The sequence below is a fragment of the Kogia breviceps genome, chromosome 7 (assembly GCF_026419965.1).
Source record: "Kogia breviceps isolate mKogBre1 chromosome 7, mKogBre1 haplotype 1, whole genome shotgun sequence".
NCBI classification, from domain to species: Eukaryota; Metazoa; Chordata; class Mammalia; order Artiodactyla; family Physeteridae; genus Kogia; species Kogia breviceps.
Genome location: NC_081316.1, coordinates 97,985,517 through 98,011,799, shown reverse-complemented (window position 1 = coordinate 98,011,799; position 26,283 = coordinate 97,985,517). Strand labels below are relative to the sequence as shown.

Below are 26,283 nucleotides of genomic sequence, written 5' to 3'. Positions count from 1 at the left end.
AAGAAGCACCCAATAACCTCAGACTCAGAATAAGAAATGAAACAATACTTCAATATTACAGAAGGAGTATAACTCGCCATTTTGATTCAACAAAAAAAGAGTAATTTTGATTTTCTTTGAAACAATACATGTAACTTCTCTGGATTGTACATCTCATAATGTAAAGAACATCATTTTCCCCCAGCATGTTTAATGTTGAAATGTCTGCTTTTTAAAGTCAGTTACTTAACAGGTAGTTTTACAAAAATTCTGGTATGGAAGAAAGTGACTTCGGAGTCAGACCTGACTAACTCAAATGCCAGCAAATGCCTAAAACTTGGGAAAACTGCTTAACTTCATGGAGTGTGAATTTCCTAATTTGTAAAATGTGAATAATATCTACCTCATGCAAGATAAGTGATATACGCATAGTAAATGCATTATAAATATTAATTATAGTATCTCCAAATCCCCTTGATGGTAACTAACTTCTCTCTTTTTTATTAAAGTATAGTTGATTTACAATATTATGTTAGTTTCAGGTGTACAACATAGTAATTCAATATTTTTATAGATAGTACTCCATGTAAAGTTACTATAAAATAATGGCTATATTTCCCTGTATTGGACAATATATCTTTGTTTCTTATTTATATTATACCTGGTAGTTTGTATCTCTTAATCTCAAACCCCTATCTTGACCCTCCCCCCTGACCTCTCCCCACTGGTAACCAATAGTGGTAACCATTAGTTTGTTTGCTTTATCTGGGTCTGTTTCCGTTTTCTTATATACATTGATTTGGGTTTTTTTTTTAGATTCCACATATAAGTGATAACATACAGTTTTTTTCTTTCTCTGTCTGACTTATTTCACTAAGCATAATACTCTCTAGGTCTATCCATGTTGTTGCAAATGGCATTACTTCATTCTTTTTTATGGCTGAGTAATATTCCACTGTATATATATTCAAAAAGAGTTGATACACCATCAACACATTATAACCTAAATAATTAAGCATAAAAATATATTCAAGTTTTCTCCTCTTATCGCCAATGAATGACATGTTGCTTTAACTCATAACCTGAATTACCTTTCCAGTCTTCAATTGGAGTAATCAGTCCATCTTTTTTTTTTTTTTTTTTTTGCGGTATGCGGGCCTCTCACTGTTGTGGCCTCTCCCGTTGCGGGGCACAGGCTCCGGACGCACAGGCCTAGCGGCCATGGCTCACGGGCTTAGTTGCTCCGCGGCATGTGGGATCTTCCCGGACCAGGGCACGAACCCGTGTCTCCTGCATCGGCAGGCGGATTCTCAACCACTGCGCCACCAGGGAAGCCCTAATCAGTCCATCTTAACTTCACTCTCCTGTTCTCATAAACTTCATGCTGGCATACACCTTTCTAATGAGTTGCCACTTTATGGACTAGAATAGCAGCTGCTTCTTATCCTCATCACCTTCCATGAAACCAGTCAGAATCATAGTCGGTTATAGACACATAGTTGAAGGATGATGGAATGAAAAAAAGCCGAGGAATCTCCTCTGGCAGGAATATACATAATTATATAGAGTCACTATTAGGGTAACTATTTAAATTAAATATTAAATAATTATTTATTTAATATTAAATATTAATTTAAATATTTAATTTTAATAATTGTCCAATTAATTCGTGGTTAGAACGTTAGGATGAATGATTCCTTCTTTCCTAAAGAGAAGGCTTTCAATAATTCTTCAGGTCTCACTTCAGAGAAGTTTTTCCTAACCAGTTTATATAAAGCAAACTCTCCCAATTCCTCTCTAGTTACCCTACATTTACCACTTTCATGGCCCTTATCACCATCTCTTCTCTTTACATTCCCTCACTGGAATATAAGCTTTATGAGGGCTGGGACCTAGTATCTCTATTGCTCTATGCCAAGCACACAGTAAACTTTCAGTGTGTTTAATTCCTGAATAATGGAAACGTTGAGGAAGAAGAACAGACAAGTGAAGACATTTCCCACTTTCCAATTTGGTAATATGGACTCTTTATCCATACATTGAATAGGATATGTTAATGACATTATTTTCATTATATCATACATCACTTCAACCTAGTCTATAGGATAGTTTTGCAGACTGTTTTGAATATAGGGCCTGCCATGTTGTGCATCTGAGGCTTAATGAATGATTTTGGTGAGGAAGAAGGAAAGTTGATATCCCAGAAGACATTCAATTCTATTCTTGTAAATGTATATACACTCATTTAAAAACTGCTACAGTTTTGTTTTTAGTAATTAAAATGATTATCATTAATGACTCTATTACATATCATACTCTTTCTTTTTACCCTAGTTAGATAGATCTTCATGGTAACCTTGCAAGGTAAGAATTATCATCTGACAAAGACTGATGAAGAAAACTGAGGGTCAAAGAGGTTAAGTAACTTAACTTGTCCATGGTCCACAACTTGTAAAAGAAAGTAACATTCAAATTTAGGTCTGTCTATCTGACTCCAAAAGTCACAATTATCCCGCAGAGCGAAGTAGCCTGCCTTTGTTTTAACAGACTTAATTTCACAAAACTCCTACTTCTCCACACGTTGCCAAGTTTAGGATATGGAATGTAGATCCATATTCCTAAACTATATGTGGTGGCGCATGTGGGCAAGTCATTCAGTCTCTGGGTTCATAGAACCATAGTACAGATGCATCTGAGACCATTCTTCCAGGAACCGACATACTTTAAATTCCTATGTATTGATATAGAAAGGCAAAAGGAGAGAGCCTGATTCCTTGATATAATATTTTTCCATGTAGAGGAAACTACCAAGTCTTATTTGGCTTGATTTTTACAAATTCTCTCTCTGGCCCTTAGAAAGCTTTAATCAACAGTCTTAACAGATGTAGAAAGGGATGGGACATTCCAACAAGAATGTAACCATTAGTACCTGCCATGAATAGGAATACTACTAATTGTTAAACAGCATACTTTAAATAAATGATGTGTGAATAAACTCCAATACAAGACATCAGAATGTCCTCTGTAACCTGGAAACCACATTCCCTGGGCTGCAAGGGTGCTGAATTTGGAACTGCTACTCCAAGTCTCAAGAATCTTCCAAGTGCTGTCTGATATGATTGTGGCCAAGGCACTACAGAAGAAAAGATTTGCTGGGAAAACTTTTCGACTTCTTCCCTGGTGTATGCAGGGCTTTACAAAAACACAGTGTAATGGAGTAAGCACTAAACTTCCAAGGACGCTGGGGCAAGCAGTTCCAATAATTAAGTTACAAAATGGCAACCCCAGAATCACCAGGGATTCTGTAAGCCTGATACTGGAAGACTGTGCAGCCAAAAAGTGTCATGATGCCATATGTTAGAGCTCCTTACTTCTGTACTGGCTGCCTTTGTTCATGCACAATAAAGGCTGTGCAAGTTGTTGTGTGCTACATCATAAAATGGAGGACCAACATCACCATACAACACTGTTCAGAAATCTAACAAATGCCAGGACAAGGGGCTGCTGGAAGAAAGCACACTCCCTTTATTACAGTGTCTGTGCAGCTTTCAACCTCATGCTGTTTTCTCATTCTTTTTTGGAATGCAAAGGAAAGAAATCAGGTGAAATTGCAGACTGAGCTAGCTGCAAGGAAGCTGAGGACTGAGGTGGAGAGCAGAGTATTCACTCACACAGAAACCCTTGGGTGTCCTTTTACAACATGCTGCCAAACTGTGTGTGGAAAGCTACCAAGAGTTCAGCATCTGAATGTCCAGTTTGTGCCCCTATTGTATTAAACTCTCCTTCTTGCATTCATATCAGTAAATGTAGCTTGGACTTTTTCTTAAAGAATTTTAAGTACTGGCACTCTGGTATTCAAATACGTTGTACCAAAGACTTTCCCCTTATCATAAATATTCATTTACAAGGCCATGGCAACAGTCCTAATGAAGATTAATTACTGCAGTACATTCCATAAAATCTGCCCAGTTTCCTTCTGATGGTGAAGGCTATTGCATATAGAAATGGAACTGAAAATGTATCATGTCCTTAATGTCTTTTCTAGCTGCTCAGTACTAGAAATGGATCTGTAAAAACAATTTAGTCAAAGAAAAGATTGACTGGCTCAGCATTCATTACAAACATAACTGCAAGAGCAGATGATATCCACTTAGATCAGAATTCTAATTATCAGAAAAGGTTGAGGATTGTGAGAAGGCAACAGTACACAAGGGACTGCAATCACACTACTGATCCATGTACATGTTTCCTTCTAAAACACACAAACATCATTTGGGGTGGGCAAAAAGTTTTGGCTCCCCCAATCTCTATTTTTTTGGTTTATAAACCCACTTAAGAATTTGATGAAAATTCATGACGCTTTTTCCAGATAAAGGCATGGGAGTGTCTGCTACATGCACACCCAAACCATCATTTTGCATACAATTTCAAGATGTTTGAGATTCCCCTAAAGTTCATCCATAGAGTTCAGATTAAGAACTTCTGCTCTGCAGCAATTTAGAAGACATACATGATTTCTCTTCACTCAGATTAAAAAAAAATATTTAAACACTCACACAAGTTGGGTTTACGTTATGGATTTTTCTTGCTACTAATCTGTATGTAAAATATTTCTACTCCCCAAAAGCACAACAGCTTTTCGCCTCAAACTACTTTCACTGATTAGTTTTTAATATTCAAGATCATCACCTACCCAATCATGTCCCCAATGTTCTAGCTATCTGGCAAAATTAAGTTTTACAGTTTAGACTAACTCTTCATTAGTCCTTCAAATGATTTCAAGAGAGAGAAAATCCAATGTTCAACAAAGTTATCCATTAAAGAATTACTTATAATAGCAAAAACAAAACAAAAACAAACAACTAAGCATGAGTATGACCTAAAATTCTAAAAGAGGAATGGATAAAGAAATTATGACATAACTAAACAATGTAATATAGTCATTAAGTATTAATGCATTCTACATGAAGCAATGTGAAGTAAAAAAAAAAATGGTGGTGTCATTCTCAAGGATGGTCCTGAGAAAGTGTCATTTTCAACAGTCTTTTTGGTGAAAGCAAAGTCAACATGCACCATAATCAGGGCAGCAGCCAAGAGAACCCTACTAGGTGTTTCATCTACTAGGTGAACCTACTAGGTGGCTCACCTTGGCCTCATGGCATCCTGAGCCATTCATCCATCTTCTTAGAGATCCTAGTATTTCTGAAACATGACACACCCACCACTGTCATTGAGTGACAGTTATTCAATGGGCGGCTAAATGACAGAGGGGTAGAAAGCACAGGGCAAAACCTGAGACTGCAAGTAAGGTCAAGCTGAGAGCTTCCTAAACCTCAAATTTCTCAAAATGTGTTTTCCCCATCCCAACCCTCACCCCAGAAGATAATGCCTTCCTTCCTCAATAGGTAGCAACCTTTCCCCTAAGAGTCCCAAGACGAATAATACTGCCTTCCCACTCCTCTCCCACCCTTCCCATTCCCCTTCCCTGGTACCCCAACAATCTGCCTTGGAAGTTTGTCCATTCATGCTTTACATCACACAGGATATGCTTTTGTTTTGTTTTAGGGCAATGGCAAAAGGGAGAAAGACAAAAGGAACACAATTTAAAGAAAGTCAAGTAAATTAACTCTTCTTGTTATTCACAATTCATGTTAAGTGCTGATAAAAGCTCTATGAACTTTGATAGGTCATGAACTTTGTATTTCACAAAGAAGAAGAGATGATTGAGATTTTCTCTTGAAAGCTGCTAGGCATATTGGAATCAGAGATAAATCTTCTGAAGTTAAAAAAAAATAAAAGGAAAGAATGGCAGGCACACAATAAAGTCAATATATCACTGAGTTGAGCCAACTTCTTTCCATATCTACCACCCACAACTAGATTCACCAATGAACACTGGTTCAAGTAAGTGAAAACTACAGCCAATCCTATTTAACAATCACCTAGACTCTGAGTAAAAAAAAAATCCCTTAAAAAATCATCCCCTATATTTAGCCCCAACTATGCCACCAATTAATATAAAATACATAATGTGTCATACTCAGCCCCAACCAAAACCAGTTAAGAAAGGAAAATGCTTTCTGAGAATTTTCCTTCCCCCCAAATTTATCTTTAATGCACACATATTTCTTTTCCAGGTGAAAAGTCTTCCATGTATTTCAAAGCTGACTGTAAAGTCATAGAAGAGTAGTTGCTGGGCAAAATTTACTGAAGAGTTGTCACAGAACACTAGGAGAAACCATACAGATTAAAGTGGTTCATCTCCTTCATGTAAGAGATAACTTTTAAAGATGGGCAAGTTCACTCAAAAACAGAAAACTAGTATAAAACAGATTTTAAAAACAAAACAAAACCCCCAAACAAATGGAAAACCAGACAAAAATCCTTGATCAGCCTTTTGATTCAGAGCTGTGTCAGGCTAGGTAAAAAGAACAGCTAATTATATTAGATGTGAAAATTTACCCTGTACAGGAAAAGGTACCAATCCATATAGAGCTTTTCATGTCTAAATTATGCCAACGGTCTCAGTACAAATAACACATTAGTGGTCTTATACCACCTAGAATAATCTACCAAATACCCCACCATATAACAATTCTTTATAAAGCAATCTGCCTTAGTCAGAGACTGTGTTCTGTGAAGAAAAGATTGATATAATGCAGTAACAGTCTAACCACAACCTTTTTCTTTCCCTTTTTTGCTTGAAAAAGGTTAAGATTATAAATATTAAAAACTTAATTTGACTGGGTAATGAATATCTGGAACACCCAGCTGCTTCTTTTTCATCGTATTCAATACTTCACAAATTTTCACATTAGCAATTCACATGAAGATGGCCATAAACCAAACATGATGAATGCTACTAGATATACAAAAATTAATCTTATATTACATGTTCAGGACCAAATCTCTCTCAGCTTGTGAGGCACAGCTAAAAGGAACACTTTTATTGAAAGAAGAGTTTAACTGGAATATGGTTAGACACTTGTCTCACTTCAAAGGCCATATTCTTTAGAAGGGCAACTGACCCTTCTCCCTGCTCTCTTACAACTTAAACTTACTTCAGGTTTAGCTTAGCCATCACTCCCTTCAGGAAGCTGTTTCTGGTTTGCCAAGCCCAAGTGTTAGACCCATCACTTTCGTGCTCATCCCTCCCTCTCCCCACCACCTCCCCCAGTGCACAAATCACAGTACTTAACCACCATGTTGTTTTGTAATTGCCTGTTTATCCATCTGTAACCTCCACTGAACTAAAAGTTCTGTGAAAGCAGGAAAGGTATTTTTCTTGCTTAATGTTTTATCCTCTGTACCTGCACTATGCCTGGCACAGGATAGGTACTAAAAAAATTCTTAGTTGAAAGAATGGATGGAGGAAATGTGACAAGAAGCCAGAGACTACAGATCAAGTAGATATTTTTTAACTCTTAAATAATCAGAATGTGATTTAAATAATGCAGAAAGTTGCTTCTCCAGCTCTTGGCACCACATATAGAAGCTAGTCAAATATGTTTATTGTGAAATCAGTATAACTCTACTCTATGGACTATTTGAGAGATTAAGAAATGAAAAAAATCACTTATGAGCACAAAGATAATTACATGCAATATTTGAGGTCTTATGTCCTCAGAAGGTATGAAAGTCTATATCAAAACTAACTGGAGACAAGAACACATGATTCTGTGTAGTTCCCAGCAGACCAATGAATTCTCTGATGTCACAAAGTCCAATGCAACAAAGAGCTAGGTTTCCTACTAAATTTTTCTGTCTATTTTAATAACAATAATAATAACAACAAATCCCAATATCTTGCATTAACTCTACCTATGCTAGCTCCGTAGAAGGAATCAGAAATGAAAACCACAGAGTAAAACACAGCATGGACCAATCTGTAAGATGGAAGTAGATGAGAAAAGAAAGCAGAGAGCATCAAAGCAAGCTCTCCCTTCTATACCTACTTTCAAAAATAGTGCATAAAAGCTTAGAGCTTCCAATGGAATTCAGGCATCTGCTGCTGACTAACCAGCTAACATTCCTTCTGTACGATGGGTAGATTACCCAACTCCCCCTATTTCATAGCTCTGTTTCTAAGGATAAATGGAGCTATTAATGGCAGCATTCTTAAAATTCCTTAAAAGGAACTCAGGGTCATAGAATTTTCATTGTCCCTGGGACCATATTATAAGGAAGATACCTCTTTTTGTCATGCTAACTTAAAGAAGTTGGATCTTATATATGAGAATCTCTTTTGAATCTCAGTATTAGAGATGACAATTCTGATAGTTCTACAGAGGGTTAAGGAGGGTTTAAATTCTACTGCGGCTATATACTGAGCTGAGGAGGAGGACAGAAGTACAAACTCTTTAAAATCCTATCAGACCTCCCTGAGGAGGAATTATTGACCCCAAGTTCAGTCTTTCTCCACTAAATATGGCTCTCCTTTGCCTATTTCCTACTGACTAAGTATCTTTCCATGTAGAGAGACAAATGTGTTACCTGTGCTGAATATCTATGGGTGTCACCAAAGTGAAGGAAAAAGAGACATAGAAAGGAAATGTTCAAAGAAATTAGCTCATACTAGTTAGTCTGGGACTAATAGCCACTTTCTAATTGGTATAACCAGTCCTATACAAACTCATTTCTGAAAATGCTAAATTAATATCCAGAGAATAACCTACTGGCAGAGTGAGGATGACCAAGAGGCTAGAACACTAGCTGTTCCTACAATTATTGAGCAGAAGCCAGAAACAATGCACCAAATAAAACCTGTGAACAAGCCAGGAGGATCCTCTAAAGCTAACATCACAAAATCTTGGCATTTGGTCATGTCCATGAGAGGCAAAGAAAAAAAGATGTAGCAGAACTGGAACAATATAGGAAGATAGAATTGGTGCTATTATTATACACAGCAGAAGCAATTACTACTCTCAAAATTCTAGTGTACTTGAATTTACTTGTGAATACCTCTTCTTATCCAAAATAATGTGGTTTTAGTTTACATATATCTTTATTCATTGCCACTGAGGTAATTTCAAGAGAGAAGGGAAAATTAGAGTATAAATAGAAATTTCACATGTAGCCTATTACTTGTAACTTACCCTAAATCCTACCTTCTAGTCCAGGAATGGAAAACAGGTTTTATCTTGTGTACCAATCCCGACTGATTGATGGACCCTGAAGGACTGCTAGGACTAAACAGAAAGGAATACAGACAAAGCCTATCCTGGATAAGGGATGGGGCAATTAAGCACTAGTAATACACTCTGCCATCCTGGGTCTGGTCCATTGGTTCTCAACTGTGAGAGATTTTGCTCCCCAAAGGATACCTGACAATGTCTGAAGATACTTCTGGTTATCCCAAATGGGGAGGCACTAGTGGTAGAGGATGATGCTAAACAGTCTACAACCACCTCAAACTCTCCAAAACAAAAAATCATCTGGGCCAGAATGCCAATAATGCTGAGGTGGGGAAACCATGGTCCAGTCAAATCTATCCTATGGTTAGTCCATGGATCAGGTCTTCAGCCAAATAACATTAAATTTGTCTTGAGGTAGTTTTCCTGAGCTACCTCTCCTAATGCCACAGAATTCTATATAACTTGTTTGGAGTATTAGAACTAGAGGATCAATTTGATTTAGGCAGATCACACTGACCTGTCCCTAACTTGTATTGTGATCACAGACAAATTATTTTATCCCTCGAAGCCGTGGCTTTTTCATCTATAAGAGGAGGGGGCTGGACTAGATAATCACTGTGCTCATACAAAGACAAAACTGCTAGGAAGCCCCTAAATGCACTAAAGGAATAAAGCCCTTGTTGATATTCTTTTCAACAACAAGATAATTTTTCTTCTGCCTAAGACAAGTTTATCAATTCCTTTCAATCTCTGCTAATGTAGATATCAGTTATGCCTTAACTTAAAACTATTTTAATTTTCATGTAATGCTTAAATATTTCCCATCTGAACGCTTGTCACTGAGTTAAGATGCTTTGGCATCTCTCATGGCATTACTACCATCTTGTGCATCACCATTACACTATTAGAACTTGGCTTCTTCCAGTTCTCCAACCATCTATTCTGTCATCTCTGCTATCACTTAAGTTATTAGGACCAATTATACAGTTGCTTATCATTATGCTTCTCTCTTTTACTCTATAAATCTCCTTCATCAATCTATTAATCAATACAAGTATTTCAGGGCCTTTCTCTGTGCCTATGACATTAATGCTGGGGAGATTAAGTAAAGGCTGGAGCTGAAAGTATTGGTATAAAAAAACAGATTTTCTAGCTACAATGCATTTACAAGCTCATTAGGAGGATGAAATGTGAAACTATTTAAGAACAAGTGATATTAACTAGGTAGTAGCAGGGAAATGTCACTATGAGGGTAAGAGATGCCAAAAGAATGAAATAAAATGTCTGCTGTACATAGATAGGACGACCCAGAAACTATCATGAAAAATGTTACAAAAGAATCCTTATGAATCAGATACAGAAGGATTACTGACATCTTACCAGTGATTTCAAAGGTTGGCTCTATGTTTTAAAGGTATGTTAGACAGATGTGGAAAATATGGCCAAATAACAAACTGTAAGAACCAATTAAAGTTCCCTTCAGAAAGTAAAATTACATAGAGCATTTGGAAGTTAATGATATAAAGTTATATGTGTTAAGTTAGATCACATCTATCAAAATGGAGATCCCATAAACTACTCTGAAACAGGGACATTTATATAAGAATAAAAAGGGCAACAAACAACCATACTGACGGTTCATCAAGGTCTGGACATGTGTACCAAGAAACTTTCTGAAGTAGAATATGCATATTTACTCTTAGAGGTCAATTTCTAAAGATTAGAATTATGCCCTGGACCTAAATTTTTTAACCTTTATCATTTAAATATTTTTTCTAAATCCTAATAACACCTGTGGTGCTTCTGTGGTAATAAAGCTATCGTGTCCATTACCTAGTTGTCCAATAGCAAATGTCTCAAGTTTCTGGTATCACATGGGAAGACTGCATTTTGGATAAGTCATTTTCACTATTATAAAATAATACTATGTTTAAATGAGCACAATATTAAAATGAAGAGTAACTCTGAAATGATCTCTCTATAGCATTTTTCTCTTACGAGGATAATCTTTTTGAGACCTTTTCATAATGCTCTTAGTTAAAACTGGATTATAGCTCTCTGTGACCTATTTTTTCAACTCCAAACTTTTCAGACTAGCACTTGAGGGGTTCCAACAAGCTTCCTCTCCCCTTCAACCATATTAACTTCATCCATCCTTAGTACCTCCTCCTTGTGCCTAAATAGGCTCATTGATTTAGTTCAATCATGAACCATGCAGTTCAATATTCTCAACTTTTAAATCAACAGAATCTCAATTTAATCTAATACATAGTACTCTGAAAACAAGTGCTGAGCAAGTCATTCAATTCATTACATTTCATCTATTTTTGGCATGGCAGCAAGTAAGTCCACACTAAAATGAACAGATTCTAATTTGAGAGAATTTGTCAAAGGCTGTTTATGTACGAGTTTTCCATTATTTTATGTGTTTCTTATTTAATTTTACATCAAAGATTGTGAAAGTATAACTGCCCTTTTAAAAAATTCAGAAATAATTTTTAACAACAATCTCAACAGTGAATCAAAATAAAATCTTACCTCTGTTTGCACTAAATATACCCTAGTGCATCAAATACTTAAGCATAAAAGATTCAGAAAGAGAGAGACAAGAAGAGAATAGACCAAGAAAAAGATACAACTCTCATATCACCCATATATCTGTTAACAGGAATTAACAGAAACAGTAGAAGGGCCCCTAAAATGATGAGAAGAGCATGAGATGTTTGTCTCCACACATCTTTTGAACTTATCAAAAGGAGAAGACCCATATTCTTAATGCCACCAACGGTAGAAACATACCTAATTTTATTTTCCATATCTTCATTATCTGATTCTTCGGAGCTTCTGTACTTATCTGGATCTGGAAGTGTGCTTGGATCAAATACATCAGTATCATCACTACTCCAATCCAGAAAGGCTTCTTCTTCATCTTTAGCCTAAGAAAACGCACGGGAAATTGCAGTTTAAGAAAACAGCTCATAAATAATCAGGTCTTACTTCTAGCCCCAAATAAATTCCCCTAACTGAGATCCTCAAATTAGAAGCCTTTTATTCTGGCAAAAGCCTCTATGTGACTTTCAGAACCATAATCATTTACACTGAGAAAGAAAACCTATGTCATTTCATAAGTAAAACAAAATATGGTTCAAAAAGTAAATCACTATTAAGTCCCTTAAACACAATATGGGACAAATTTGACAGTTTAATTACTTCCATGTAACTCAACTATCAAAGAAGTGAAGTGTAAAATAAATTTGTTTTAGTGCTCCTGTCCACTACGCAAGTTTCAAAACTACCAAAAATATTAGGTAAAAATGTAAAAGGCCAGAGGAGAGAGTACAGAAATATCTGTCTGATAATTTTTTGACCACAATAAATCTTAAAACAACAATCAGATCTGTACAAGCTCATTAATAGTGAGGGGCCTTCTAAATTCGAATTAAGTACAAAGTCACTAAGAACAATTAAAAAATAAGATGGAATACCAAGATACAGAAAGTTGGGAACTATCCAGTTTCATGCAAGTAGGTAGGTATTTAGGCTTTTTTGTTTTTGCGGTACGCGGGCCTCTCACTGTTGTGGCCTCTCCTGTTGTGGAGCACAGGCTCCGGATGCGCAGGCTCAGCGGCCATGGCTCATGGGCCCAGCCACTCTGCGACATGTGGGATCTTCCCGGACTGGGGCACAAAGCTGTGTGCCCTGCATCGGCAGGCAGACTCTCAACCACCACACCACCAGGGAAGCCCCAGGCTTTTTAATTTTTGTTTTGCGAGGGTTTATTTTTGTCAAAGAACAAAGTAATGCAATATTAAAATAAATTTACTACACATTTATGTAATGAACATCCCTTATAACAAATTTATTTCTGGCAGATTGGTTTTGTCACCTGGTAGATAAGAAATACAAACAAACATTGTCACAAGCATTTAACATTAGAAGCAGTAAGCAGGACTAAAAAACAATTCCAGACGAATTTCTCTTAGTTACCCACTTTATAATTCTTTTTCACACCATATGAGACAAACTTCAATGATTCTTTGATTTCAAATGATTAATGCTGTTTCCCAGAAACTGAATAACAACTCAGCATAGCATAGCAATTGACTGTGCAGCCCTCTACTGAAGTCTGCTTACACTCTTTGTACAGCTCTCCCTCGATAACCTCTAAGCATAGCCAAAGAAGGAAGAAGTAAAGAAAATAAGGATTAGTCACTACTGCAAAAGTCCTTTATTGCTTTCTTGGTAAAATTCCCTGCTAAAAATAAAAGGTCTGGAAACAAATATCAGAAGCGAAGAAGAAAAGGCTGCCATCAGAGGCAGTAAGCAGTACAACTCAACAGCATACTACTATACGGTCCACTTCAAAATAATCAAGGATGTCAACAAAAATTGAATGTCATCATATACTGAAGAACACTAATCTCCCAGGCTACAAGATATTTCCAATTTTCCAGTCTGGTGCTCTCAAAGGAATCTGTTATCTAAAGGTGGAGCCAGAGAATTACCAAAGTAATTCTCAAGCTTTTTTGGTCCCATGGCACCTTTACATTTAAATATATGAAGGACTCCAAAGAGCTCCTGTTAATGTGGATTATATCTATTGCCATTTAATGTATTAGAAGTTGAAACTAAGAATTTTTTAAAATCCATTAATTTAAAAGTAATAATAAACTCTACATTATTATATATTAACATATATGGTAATATAGTGTTTTTATGAAAATAGCTACTATTTCCAAAACAAAAGGACTCTGTTTTACATTTTTACAAATTTCTTTAATGTCTGGCTCAGAAGATATCTGGATGCTCATATCTGCTTCTTCATTCAATACATTGTTCTCGTTGAAATATACGAAGAAAATCCAGTCTCTCAGAGATAGGTAACTGGGAAAGGGAAAGGTAATTTAGCAGCCTTTTTAGAGAAGTGCAGTTACTCTCCTTTGATATTACAATAAACACTGATGAGTGGAAGTTTCTTAAAAAGTAGTTACAATGTGGAATCAGAACCCATTATCAATAAACTTCCTGTACTCTGTTACATTAAAATCCACTGGTCTACTTTGCACTTTGAATGGATCTTTTACCAGTGAATGATTTCATAACACCGCACCGGTCATGTGGAAAATACTGGTTCACTAAATTATGAATGTCTTCCTTATGTGGATCTTCAAATATTAACACATTTCATTACACAATATTTTTTAAAATCATATTTCTTAATATCATGGTCAATATCATTTTAAATGTCTTTCAAAGTATTGGGAATCTACTGGTGGATATAAGTTTTCTAAAATTCTGATTTTTTCTTAGAATGTTGAATTTTTTCATTAGTGAGAAATAATTTCAGTTTTTTCTTTGAAGTGTAGCAACAAGTGTCATTTTCCTCTGGCTGCTTTCAAAATTTTCTCTTTATCATATAGCAGTTAGATTATGATGTGTAGAAGAATGGTTTTCTTTCTATTCGTCTTTCTTGGGGCTCTGCAAGCTTCTTGGATCTATCAATGCTTTTCACTAAATTTGGGAAGTTTTTGGCTACGATTTCTTCAAATATTTTTATGCCTTTTTCTTACCATTCCTTCCATGATTGCAAGAACATGTATAATGGACTACTTCACAGTTCTCTTAGTTTTGTTCTTTTTTCTTTCTGTTCTTTGCACAGGGTTATTTCTACTGGGTTCTCGGGTTTGCTGTTGCTTTCTTCTGACAATTCCAAACTTTTTCAGCCTGCCTGGCAAAAACTTTACAGTAATTGTGCTTTCAGGCAGGTCTAATACCACATTTGTTTTTGTTTTGTTTAAATATAGTTTCCAGGAAAAGGTCTGGAGTTGGCAGAGTGAAAACAGCCTGAAAGGGTTAGTGCACCACGGCTAGGTGGGAGGGAGTCCGGTTGAAGTCTGGAGCTGCCGAAGAGACAGGAGACTTTGTCTTGCCTCCTTGCTTCTAGGGGCACGAGGAGAGGGGATTAAGGGCACCGCGAAAAGAAACTCCAGAAACAGGCGCAAGCCACGGGTGGTCGGCGCGGACAGCAGAGACGGGTGTGGGACACTAGGGTTGCTGCTGCCGCCACCAAGAGGCCTGTGTGTCAGCACAGGTCACTCTCCACACCGCCCCTCCCGGGAGCTCGTGCAGCCCGCCACTGCCGGGGTCCCGGGATCCAGGGACAGCTTCCCCGGGAGAATGCGCGCCTCGGGCCTGTACAGTGTCACGCTGGTCTCTGCCGCCGCAGGCTCGCCCCGCATCCGTGCCCCTCCCTCCCCCCGGCCTGTGCCAGAGCCCCCGAATCAGCTGCTTCTTTAACCCCGTCCTGTCTCAGCGAAGGGCAGACACCCTCGGACAACCTACACGCAGAGGCGGGGCCAACTCCAAAGCTGAACCCCAGGAGCTGTGCGAACAAAGAGGAGAGGGGGAGTTCTCTCCCAGCAGCCTCAGAAGCAGCGGATTAAAGCTCCACAATCAACTTTAAGTGCCCTGCATCTGTGGAAAACCTGAATAGACAGGGAAATATCCCAAGTTGAGGAGGTGGACTTTGGGAGCAAGATATACTATTATTTTCCCCTTTTTACTTTTTGTGAGTGTGTATGTGTGTGCTGCTGTGTGAGATTTTGTCTGTATAGCTTTGCTTTCACCATTTGTACTAGGGTTAGATTGAGTCGTTTTTTTGTTTGTTTTTAATAGAAATTTTTCTTCTTAATAATTATTTTTATTTTAATAACTATATCCTACTTTATTTTGTCTTCTCCCTTTCTTTCTTCCTTTCTTCCCTCCTTCCCTTTCTTCCTTCCTTCTTTCTTTCCTCTCTTCTTTCCTCCCGTTCTTCCTTTCCTTCCTTCCTTCCTTTCTTGCTTTCTTCCTTTCTTCCTACCTCATTTCCTTCCCTCCCTCCCTCCTTCCTTCCTCCCTTTTCTTTCCTTTCTATTTTTTCTCCCTTTTATTCTGACCCATGTGGATTAAAGGCTCTTGGCACTCAAGCCAGGCATCAGGGCTGTGTCTCTGAGGTGGGAGAACCAACCTCAGGACACTGGTCACAAGAGACCTCCCAGCTCCACACAATATCAAACGGTGAAAATCTCCCAGAGATCTCCATCTCAACACCAAGACCCAGCTTCACTCAAGGACCAGCAACAAACAGTGCTGGACACCCTTCCCCAACAAAGAGCAAGACAGGTCTACAGCCCCATCCATTAGCAGAGAGGCTGCCTAAAATCATAATAAGGCTACCAACATCCCCAAACACACCACCAGACGTGGACCTGCCCACCAGAAAGACAAGATCCAGCCTCATCCACCAGAACAGAGGCACTAGTCCCCCCAACCAGGAAACCTACTAAACCCACTGAACCAACCTTAGCCACTGGGGACAGCCACCAAAAACAACGGGAACTACAAACCTGCAGCCTGCAAAAAGCAGACCCCAAACACAGTAAGACAAGCAAAAAGAGAAGACAGAAAAACACACAGCAGATGAAGGAACAAGATAAAACACCAGGCCTAATAAATGAAGAGGAAATAGGCAGTCTACCCGAAAAAAAATTCAGAATAATGATAGTAAAGATGATTCAAAATCTTGGAAACAGAATAGACAAATTGCAAGAAACAGTTAACAAGGACCTAGAAGAAATAAAGAGGAAACAAGCAATGATGAGCAACACAATAAATGAAACGAAAAATACTCTAGACGGGATCAACAGCAGAATAACTGAGGCAGAAGGACGGATAAGTGACCTGGAAGATAAAATAGTGGAAATAACTACTGCAGAGCAGAAGAAAGAAAAAAGAATGAAAAGAACTGAGGACAGTCTCAGAGACCTCTGGGACAACACTAACGCACCAACATTCGAATTATAGGGGTCCCAGAAGAAGAACAGAAAAAGAAAGGGACTGAGAAAATATTTGAAGAGATTATAGTGGAAAACTTCCCTAATATAGGAAAGGAAATAGTCAATCAAGTGCAGGAAGCACAGAGAGTCCCATACAGGATAAACCCAAAGAGAAACACGCCAAGACACATAATAATCAAACTTTCAAAAATTAAATACAAAGAAAACATATTAAAAGCAGCAAGGGAAAGACAACAAATAACACACAAGGGAATCCCCATAAGGTTAACATCTGATCTTTCAGCAGAAACTCTACAAGCCAAAAGGGAGTGGCAGGACATATTTAAAGTGATGAAGGAAAAAAACCTACAACCAAGATTACTCTACCCAGCAAGGATCTCATTCAGATTTGATGGAGAAATTAAAACCTTTACAGACAAGCAAAAGCTGAGAGAGTTCAGCACCACCAAACCAGCTCTACAACAAATCCTAAAGGAACTTCTCTAGGCAAGAAACACAAGAGAAGGAAAAGACCTACAAGAACAACCCGGAACAATTAAGTAAATGGTAATAGGAACATACATATCGATAATTACCTTAAATGTAAATGAATTAAATGCTCACACCAAAAGACACAGACTGGCTGAATGGATACAAAAACAAGACCCATATATATGCTGTCTACAAGAGACCCACTTCAGACATAGGGACACATACAGACTGAAAGTGAGGTGATGGAAAAAGATATTCCATGCAAATGGAAATCAGAAGAAAGCTGGAGTAGCAATTCTCATATCAGACAAAATAGACTTTAAAATAAAAACTATTACAAGAGACAAAGAAGGACACTGCATAATGATCAAGGGATCGATCCATGAAGAAGATATAACAATTGTAAATATTTATGCACCCAACATAGGAGCACCTCAATACATAAGGCAAATACTAACAGCCATAAAAGGGGAAATGGACAGTAATACAATTATAGTGCGGGACTTTAACACCCCACTTTCACCAATGGACAGATCATCCAAAATGAAAATAAATAAGGAAACACAAGCTTCAAATGATACATTACACATGATGGACTTAATTGATATTTATAGGACATTCCATCCAAAAACAACAGAATATACATTTTTCTTAAGTGCTCATGGAACATTCTCCAGGATAGATCATATATTGGGTCACAAATCTAGCCTTGGTAAATTTAAGAAAATTGAAATCGTTATCAAGTATCTTTTCTGACCACAACGCTATGAGGCTAGATATCAATTACAGGAAAAGACCTGTAAAAAATACAAACACATGGAGGCTAAACAATACACTACTTAATAACGAAGTGATCACTGAAGATATCAAAGAGGAAATCAAAAAATACTTAGAAACAAATGACAATGGAGACACGAGGACCCAAAACCTATGGGATACAGCAAAAGCAGTTCTAAGAGGGAAGTTTATAGCAATACAATCCTACCTTAAGAAACAGGAAACATCTCAAATAAACAACCTAACTTTGCACCTAAAGCAATTAGAGAAAGAAGAACAAAAAAAACCCAGATTTAACAGAAGGAAAGAAATCATAAAGATCAGATCAGAAATAAATGAAAAAAAAATGAAGGAAACAATAGCAAAGATTAATAAAATGAAAAGCTGGTTCTTTGAGAAGATAAATAAAATTGATAAACCATTAGCCAGACTCATCAAGAAAAAAAGGGAGAAGACTCAAATAGACTTAGAAATGAAAAAGGAGAAGTAACAATGGACACTGCAGAAATACAAAAGATTATTAGAGATTACTACAAGCAACTGTATGCCAATAAAATGGACAACCTGGAAGAAATAGACAAATTCTTAGAAATGCACAAGTTGCCGAAACTGAACCAGGAAGAAATAGAAAATATGAACAAACCAATCACAAGCACTGAAATTGAAACTGTGATTAAAAATCTTCCAACAAACAAAAGCCCAGGACCAGATGGCTTCACAGGCAAATTCTATCAAACATTTAGAGAAGAGCTAACACCTATCCTTCTCAAACTCTTCCAAAAGATATCAGAGGGAGGAACACTCCCAAAATCATTCTATGAGGCCACCATCACCCTGATACCAAAACCAGACAAAAATGTCACAAAGAAAGAAAACTACAGGCCAATATCACTGATGAACATACATGCAAAAATCCTCAACAAAATACTAGCAAACAGAATCCAACAGCACATTAAAAGGATCATACACCATGATCAAGTGGGGTTTATTCCAGGAATGCAAGGATTCTTCAATATACGCAAATCAATCAACATGATACACCATATCAAGAAATTGAAGGAGAAAAACCATATGATCATCACAATAGATGCAGAGAAAGCTTTGGACAAAATTCAACACCCATTTATGATAAAAACCTTGAAGAAAGTAGGCACAGAGGGAACTTTCCTCAACATAATAAAGGCCATATATGACAAACCTACAGCCAGCATCGTTCTCAATGGTGATAAACTGAAACCATTTCCACTACGATCAAGAACAAGACAAGGTTGCCCACTCTCACCACTCTTATTCAACATAGTTTTGGAAGTTTTAGCCACAGCAATCAGAGAAAAAAAAGAAATAAAAGGAATTCAAATAGGAAAAGAAGAAGTAAGGCTGTCACTGTTTGCAGATGACATGATACTATACATAGAGAATCCTAAGGATGCTACCAGAAAACTACTAGAGTTAATCAATGAATTTGGTAATGTAGCAGGATACAAAATTAATGCACAGAAATCTCTGGCATTCTTATACACTAATGATGAAAAATCTGAGAATGAAATTAAGAAAACACTCCCATTTACCACTGCAACAAAAAGAATAAAATATCTAGGAATAAACCTACCTAAGGAGACAAAAGACTTGTATGCAGAAAACTATAAGACACTGATGAAAGAAATTAAAGATGATACAAATAGGTGGAGAAATATACCATGTTCTTGGATTGGAAGAATCAACATAGTGAAAATGACTGTATTACCCAAAGCAATCTACAGATTCAATGCAATCCCTATCAAATTACCACTGGCATTTTTTACAGAACTAGAACAAAAAATTTCACAATTTGTATGGAAACACAAAAGACCCCGAATAGCCAAAGCAATCTTGAGAACGAAAAATGGAGCTGGAGGAATTAGGCTTCCTGACTTCACACTATACTACAAGGCTACAGTAATCAAGAGAGTATGGTACTGGCACAAAAACAGAAATATAGATCAATGGAACAGGATAGAAAGCCCAGAGATAAACCCATGCATATATGGTCACCTTATCTTTGATAAAGGAGGGAAAGATATACGGTGGAGAAAAGACAGCCTCTTCAATAAGTGGTGCTGGGAAAACTGGACAGCTACCTGTAAAAGTATGAAATTAGAACACTCCCTAATACCACACACAAAAATAAACTCAAAATGGGTTAAAGACCTACATGTAAGGCCAGACACTCTCAAACTCTTAGAGGAAAACATAGGCAGAACACTCTATGACATAAATCACAGCAAGATCCTTTTTGACCCATCTCCTAGAGAAATGGAAATTAAAACAAAAATAAACAAGTGGGACCTAATGAACCTTAAAAGCTTTTGCACAGCAAAGGATACCATAAACAAGACCAAAAGACAACCCTCAGAATGGGAGAAAATATTTGCAAATGAAGCAACTGACAAAGGATTAATCTCCAAAATTTATAAGCAACTCATGCAGCTCAATAACAAAAAAACAAACAACCCAATCCAAAAATGGGCAGAAGAGTTAAATAGACATTTCTCCAAAGAAGATATACAGATTGCCAACAAACACATGAAAGAATGCTCAACATCATTAATCATTAGAGAAATGCAAATCAAAACTACAATGAGATATCATCTCATACCGGTCAGACTGGACATCATCTAAAACTCTAGAAACAATAAATGCTGGAGAGGGTGTGGAGAAAAGGGAACATTCTTGCACTGCTGGTGGGAATGTAAATTGATACAGCCACTATGGAGAACAGTATGGAGGTTCCTTAAAAAACTACAAATAGAACTACCATACGACCCAGCAATCCCACTACTGGGCATATATCCTGAGAAAACCATAATGCAAAAAGAGTCATGTACCAAAATGTTCATTGCAGCTCTATTTACGATAGCCAGGACATGGAAGTAACCTAAGTGTCCATCAACAGATGAATGGATAAAGAAGATGTGGCACATATATACAATGGAATATTACTCAGCCATAAAAAGAAATGAAACTGAGTTATTTGTAATGAGGTAGATAGACCTGGAGTCTGTCAGAGTGAAGTAAGTCAGAAGGAGAAAAACAAATAACGTATGCTAACACATATATATGGACTCTATGAAAAAAAAAATGTCATGAACAGATTAGTGGTAGGACAGGAATAAAACACAGACCTACTAGAGCATGGACTTGAGGATATGGGGAGGGGGAAGGGTAAGCAGTGACAAAGTGAGAGAGTGGCGGGGACATATATACACTACCAAATGTAAATTAGATAGCTAGTGGGAAGCTGCCGCATAGCACAGGGAGATCACCTCTGTGCTTTGTGACCACCTAGAGAGGTGGGACAGGGAGGGTGGGAGAGAGGGTGACACAAGAGGGAAGAGATATGGGAATATATGTATATGTATAAGTGATTCACTTTGTTGTAAAGGAGAAACTAACACACTATTGTAAAACAGTTATATTCCAATAAAGATGTTAAAATAAATAAATAAATATAGTTTCCATTGCTCTGGGGAGGGTACCTATCTGTTCATTTACATACCTATTAATTCTTTTAACATACTTAAAATAGCTACATTGAAATTTATGTTAAATTCAAATCTGGGTTAACAAGCGTTTCTATTGACTATTTTTTCTTGGCCATGGATCACAATTTCCTGCTTCACTACATGTTTCATATTTTTGTAGAAAACTAGACACTTTAGATAATATATTACAGAAAAACTGAATTCTGTTAGGCTTTTCTGAGGATTATTAGATTTCTATTCTAATAGACAATTACCTTGCCTTGATTCAAACTGCAAATTCTCTCTAACCCATGGTACTCAGCTACTTATATCTCATCTCTGTTTTGTTCTTATGGCTTCCAACTGCTGTTTTTTTAGCCTGGTTTCCTATGAGTCTTCCCTCAGCCTGTGAAATGTGACACTCAGCCAAGGATTTAGGCAGAGTTGGGCTCCCCTCTCTGTGATTTCCTTGCTTCTTCCGTTTTCCAATTAGAAAGTGAATTAGTATAAACACCGTAACTCAATATTCCACTGTACATGTTTATCTATTTGAAGGAAAATACAAATTCAAAATGATGAAAACTTACTTTTAAATGGATAAAACATTATCTGGATTTGTATTACTATGACTCTCTTGTAACTGACAACATTCAGGTCTTGCTACTTCCTGATCTATAAGATGATCCCACTGTTGATGCCATACCATATTGTCTGTGCTGCATTATACTCCTCAATTCATGACAATGACAAATAAATTTAAGTTGGCAATCACTCCTTTCAGAAACACAATTTCAACCTACTAAAAATGTAGAGATGATGGAGAAAGACATTTTCATATTGATCTTTTTTGTCTTTTAGTTCATTCTTTGAAGGGTTAGAAACATATAACTATAAAAATGTATAATATCTGTATTAAAAGGTATAATGTGCCTCTATTAATGCCTTTATTCTATTAAAAAATTTTAAAAACACTATCATCTACAACAAACACCAAGCATAAATAAAAATCACTAAGTAAAGAGGGTACTGCCATAATGAAAACATTTTGGAAAAAAGTACTGAGTTTATCGTTCTGGCAAGGTCTACTTTAGAAGTATGCTCTTTCTAGTTAGATAAGGTAGTAAAGAAAATGGACATTGGACATTTTAGCTGCTCTGTCTCTCTCTATCCTTGTGATTTCATAAACCATTTAAAAGCTAATTTATAAATATGGCACCATCCTCACTTTTATCTCCTCTGGACTCATTTTCATGAGAGACAGCACAAATACTATGATATACCTATCACCTTCCAAATGACTGTGACATATCAGTGTGTTAGAACATCATGGCTGGAGACTCACTGCTCTATGTAAAAGGGAACCATTTAAGTATTTTAGCAGAAGACTAGACTTGTATCTTACAGATGCTGCACCCTAGCAGCAATGGGAAGGGTGTTTGGAGGATATAAGATTTGAAGGTAGGATATCAGTTTAAAAACTATAATAATCCAGGTGAGGAAAGGGATTCAATGAAGGAAGTGGCAGTGGAGATGGAAGTGGGGAACAGGTATGAGAGATGTTAAGGAGGGAGAACCAACCAGACTCTGTAGACTACATGGGTATATGGTACATTTCAGAGAATCATTATGTTCATAAGCATAGTTGTACATGATAAACATGGTCTAAGAAAGTTTAATAAGTATTATGAAGACGCTTTACAAAAATGCCTTCCTTCAATAAGTTTTTATTAAGGAAACATGTGACAGACATACTACTAGGTACTGGGATATACCAGTGAATAAGACAGAGTCCCTGCCCTGATGTTAAAATGAACTGTTCTAGGGTAGTTATCCACATAAGCACTATAATGAAAGCCATGTTCTTCTACTTCTGCGGAGCAGCCACTAACGAATGAATTGACTCCACTAGTCCTGCTAAATGCTTAACATCTGGTAGAATGCAGCCTTCAACTTATGGATCCTGGCTGTCAACATGCCTCTTTCTCTTCAGGTACTTCCAGATTGGAAGCTGCAACCACTCCTCCCTCACTGACTAATCATTCTCTCATTTTTCTCTACCATACCAGCCCTACGGTCACACCCACACTCCTGTCTTAAGGCTCTGAGAAATTTAAAAAAAAAGTAGTTCATACACACTAAGAGATCAGGGTCACCTCTATGAACTGGCTGTTCCTGAAATACAGCTTCAGAGCCTCTGAGAAAAATATTTCACCTAAAATAGGAATACTTTTCCTAAAATACACACTTGGAAGACTCAGTTATTAAGTAGGGCAGATGAAAATATCCAAAAAAGAAATGTAAGCCAACTAGCTTTTATTTTGCTTTCAGTTTTGATGATGAGAAGAAATACAGATGAGAAGTGGCATTCTTCTACAACAAATTTATGAAGTGCTCTGACATACATTACCTTACTTCATCTTCAAACTCTATGAAGTAGGAAGAAAAAGAATTATTGTTCCCATTTTCAAAATTAAGAAAATGTGAGTCAGATGACTAAATGCTTAACAAAGTCACACAAATATGTACATATGCTAGGTCTTCTCCTACATCATCCTGAATCTCAACTTTCACCATTAAAGTTTTGAATTTGCTACTTGTACAATTATTTCTTCAGAATCAATAATATTTTATAAGCTTCATAAAACATATGGGGGTGCTTTCTGTGTCACCTTGTATGTGACCATCCCCACTTTCATGACCCTTGCTCCCAAGCCTCTCTTCTCTGTTGTGTGGAATATTGTACCAGCTTCCTAAATGAGTCTCCCTGCAACCATTCTTCTTCTGATCACTCCAATTCTCTGTGTTGTCATCAGAATTTTTTTAAAATAAGTTTCAAATCTGATCATGTCTATCACCTGCTTACACAAGCTTTGAAGCCACATTTCAGATCCTGGAACAAGTCAAGCCCCTTCCCACCTCAGAGTCTGCATTACTGCTACTTCTCTACTGGAATCTTCTACTTCCTTTTGCCTGGTTTGTAGTGTTTTCTGACACCAAACATGTGGTTTCTCTTCAACACTAAGTCTTCAAAGTCAAATGAGTGTCTATCAATTCAATTTAATTCCGACACTATGCAGAGTTAGCATAGACCCCAGGGGTAAAGAGCTCAGTCCCACAAGACTCCATACTTCAGATGCTAGCTGCAAAATGCAGTCACCAAGCTATTTGCCATTCTACCTGGCCGACTACAAATTCAGGGATTCTCACGACCCCCTCCTCAGGTTTGATAATTCTCTATAACTCAGGAAAGTGCTTTACTTATGATTACCAGTTTATTTATTTAAAGGGTATAACTTAGGAACAGCCAGATGGAAGAGATGCACAGGATGAGGTATGCAGTGGGGATGGGGTGCAGAGCTTCCATGTCTTCTACAGGAGGGTCACCTTCCCAGCACATCAACACATTCACCAATCTGGAAGGTCTCAGAATCTTGTTGTTCAAGAGTTCTTATAACTCAATTTCCAGGCCCAACCTCCTCCCAGGAAGGGGGAGGAGGCTTAGTCTTAGTCTTAGTCTCTTCAGTGCTATACCTAGAGTGAATTCATTATTTGCTTAACGTCTGCATCCTTTCCTAGGCAGTAAGTTTCATGACAGTACAGGCCAGGTCCTGTTATCATTATTGAAATAGATTTCTAGGGCTAAGATGGAGCTGCTCCTGCCTGGGGTGCCACACCAGCAAACCAAAACTTAGACAACTTCCGTGTCCCTATAAATGTCCACTTGACCAGAAATGCTGTATGTCCTGTCAGCCAATCCCCAAACGCCAAGCCAACTCTGGGTCTTCTCACTCCAAACAAGGTTGATTAATTGGCCCCAGTCAATCAGATATCTTCAATTTTTCTCTTCTTTGTTCTTTATTCTTTATCCTATAAAAGCCTCCTGCCTTCTGCCCCATTTTGCAGTTCTCCAAAAGGAAACTGTCCACTTCATGAAATGTTAAAGTTTGTATCACCTAAACTATCTTCTTTAAGCTTTTTAACATTGCTCACTATTGTAGTCAAAAAGCACAGAGCAGGTTCTCAAATATCTGATAAATAGATATGTAATGTGAAAATATTAAAGTGGAATACAATACTATTAAATATTCATGATTTATTATTATTTATTAAATACTGAGTATAAAAAATATATAGGTACTTATTATTGATAAGGGTTTAATGCTAGAAATCCGATCATATGAAATTTAGATCTGATCATAAGATTTTTATTAATAACTGTCAACCACTTAATTTCCATCTCAGATTTCTCAAGTATAAAATTTATAGTATTTAGGTTTAAGGAAGCTTGTAAAGATTTTAATTAATTGCAGATGCTTGGAAAATATGCAATCAGCACCTTAATGGGAAAAAAAATGAGTAGTCAGTAAAGAAAAATGAAATGTGCAATACACCTATAAAATAACAAATAAGTTATGTTTAAAATTCCCTCTAGAGAATCATGCAAGAAAACTTCATGTAAGAGTCTGTATACACACTGAGGGTTTATACATACACAAAGAATCTAGTTATTTCTGTACATATGGACTTATGTATGATCAAATTCATGACCATTACATGAATTCGAATTTCATTCAAAAAATATAG

At 37.1% G+C, this 26,283-nt stretch overlaps 1 protein-coding gene across 1 annotated transcript in view; it reads right to left on the bottom strand.

Annotated features, from left to right (window-relative positions):
- The window catches only part of DDX10 (DEAD-box helicase 10), a 309,443-nt gene that overhangs the window by 33,805 nt on the left and 249,355 nt on the right, over positions 1 to 26,283 (bottom strand). Inside the window, exon 17 of the mRNA XM_059067976.2 lies at positions 11,913 to 12,049. Coding sequence (XP_058923959.1) covers positions 11,913 to 12,049 — 137 coding nt within the window. The remainder of the gene's footprint in view (positions 1 to 11,912; positions 12,050 to 26,283) is intronic.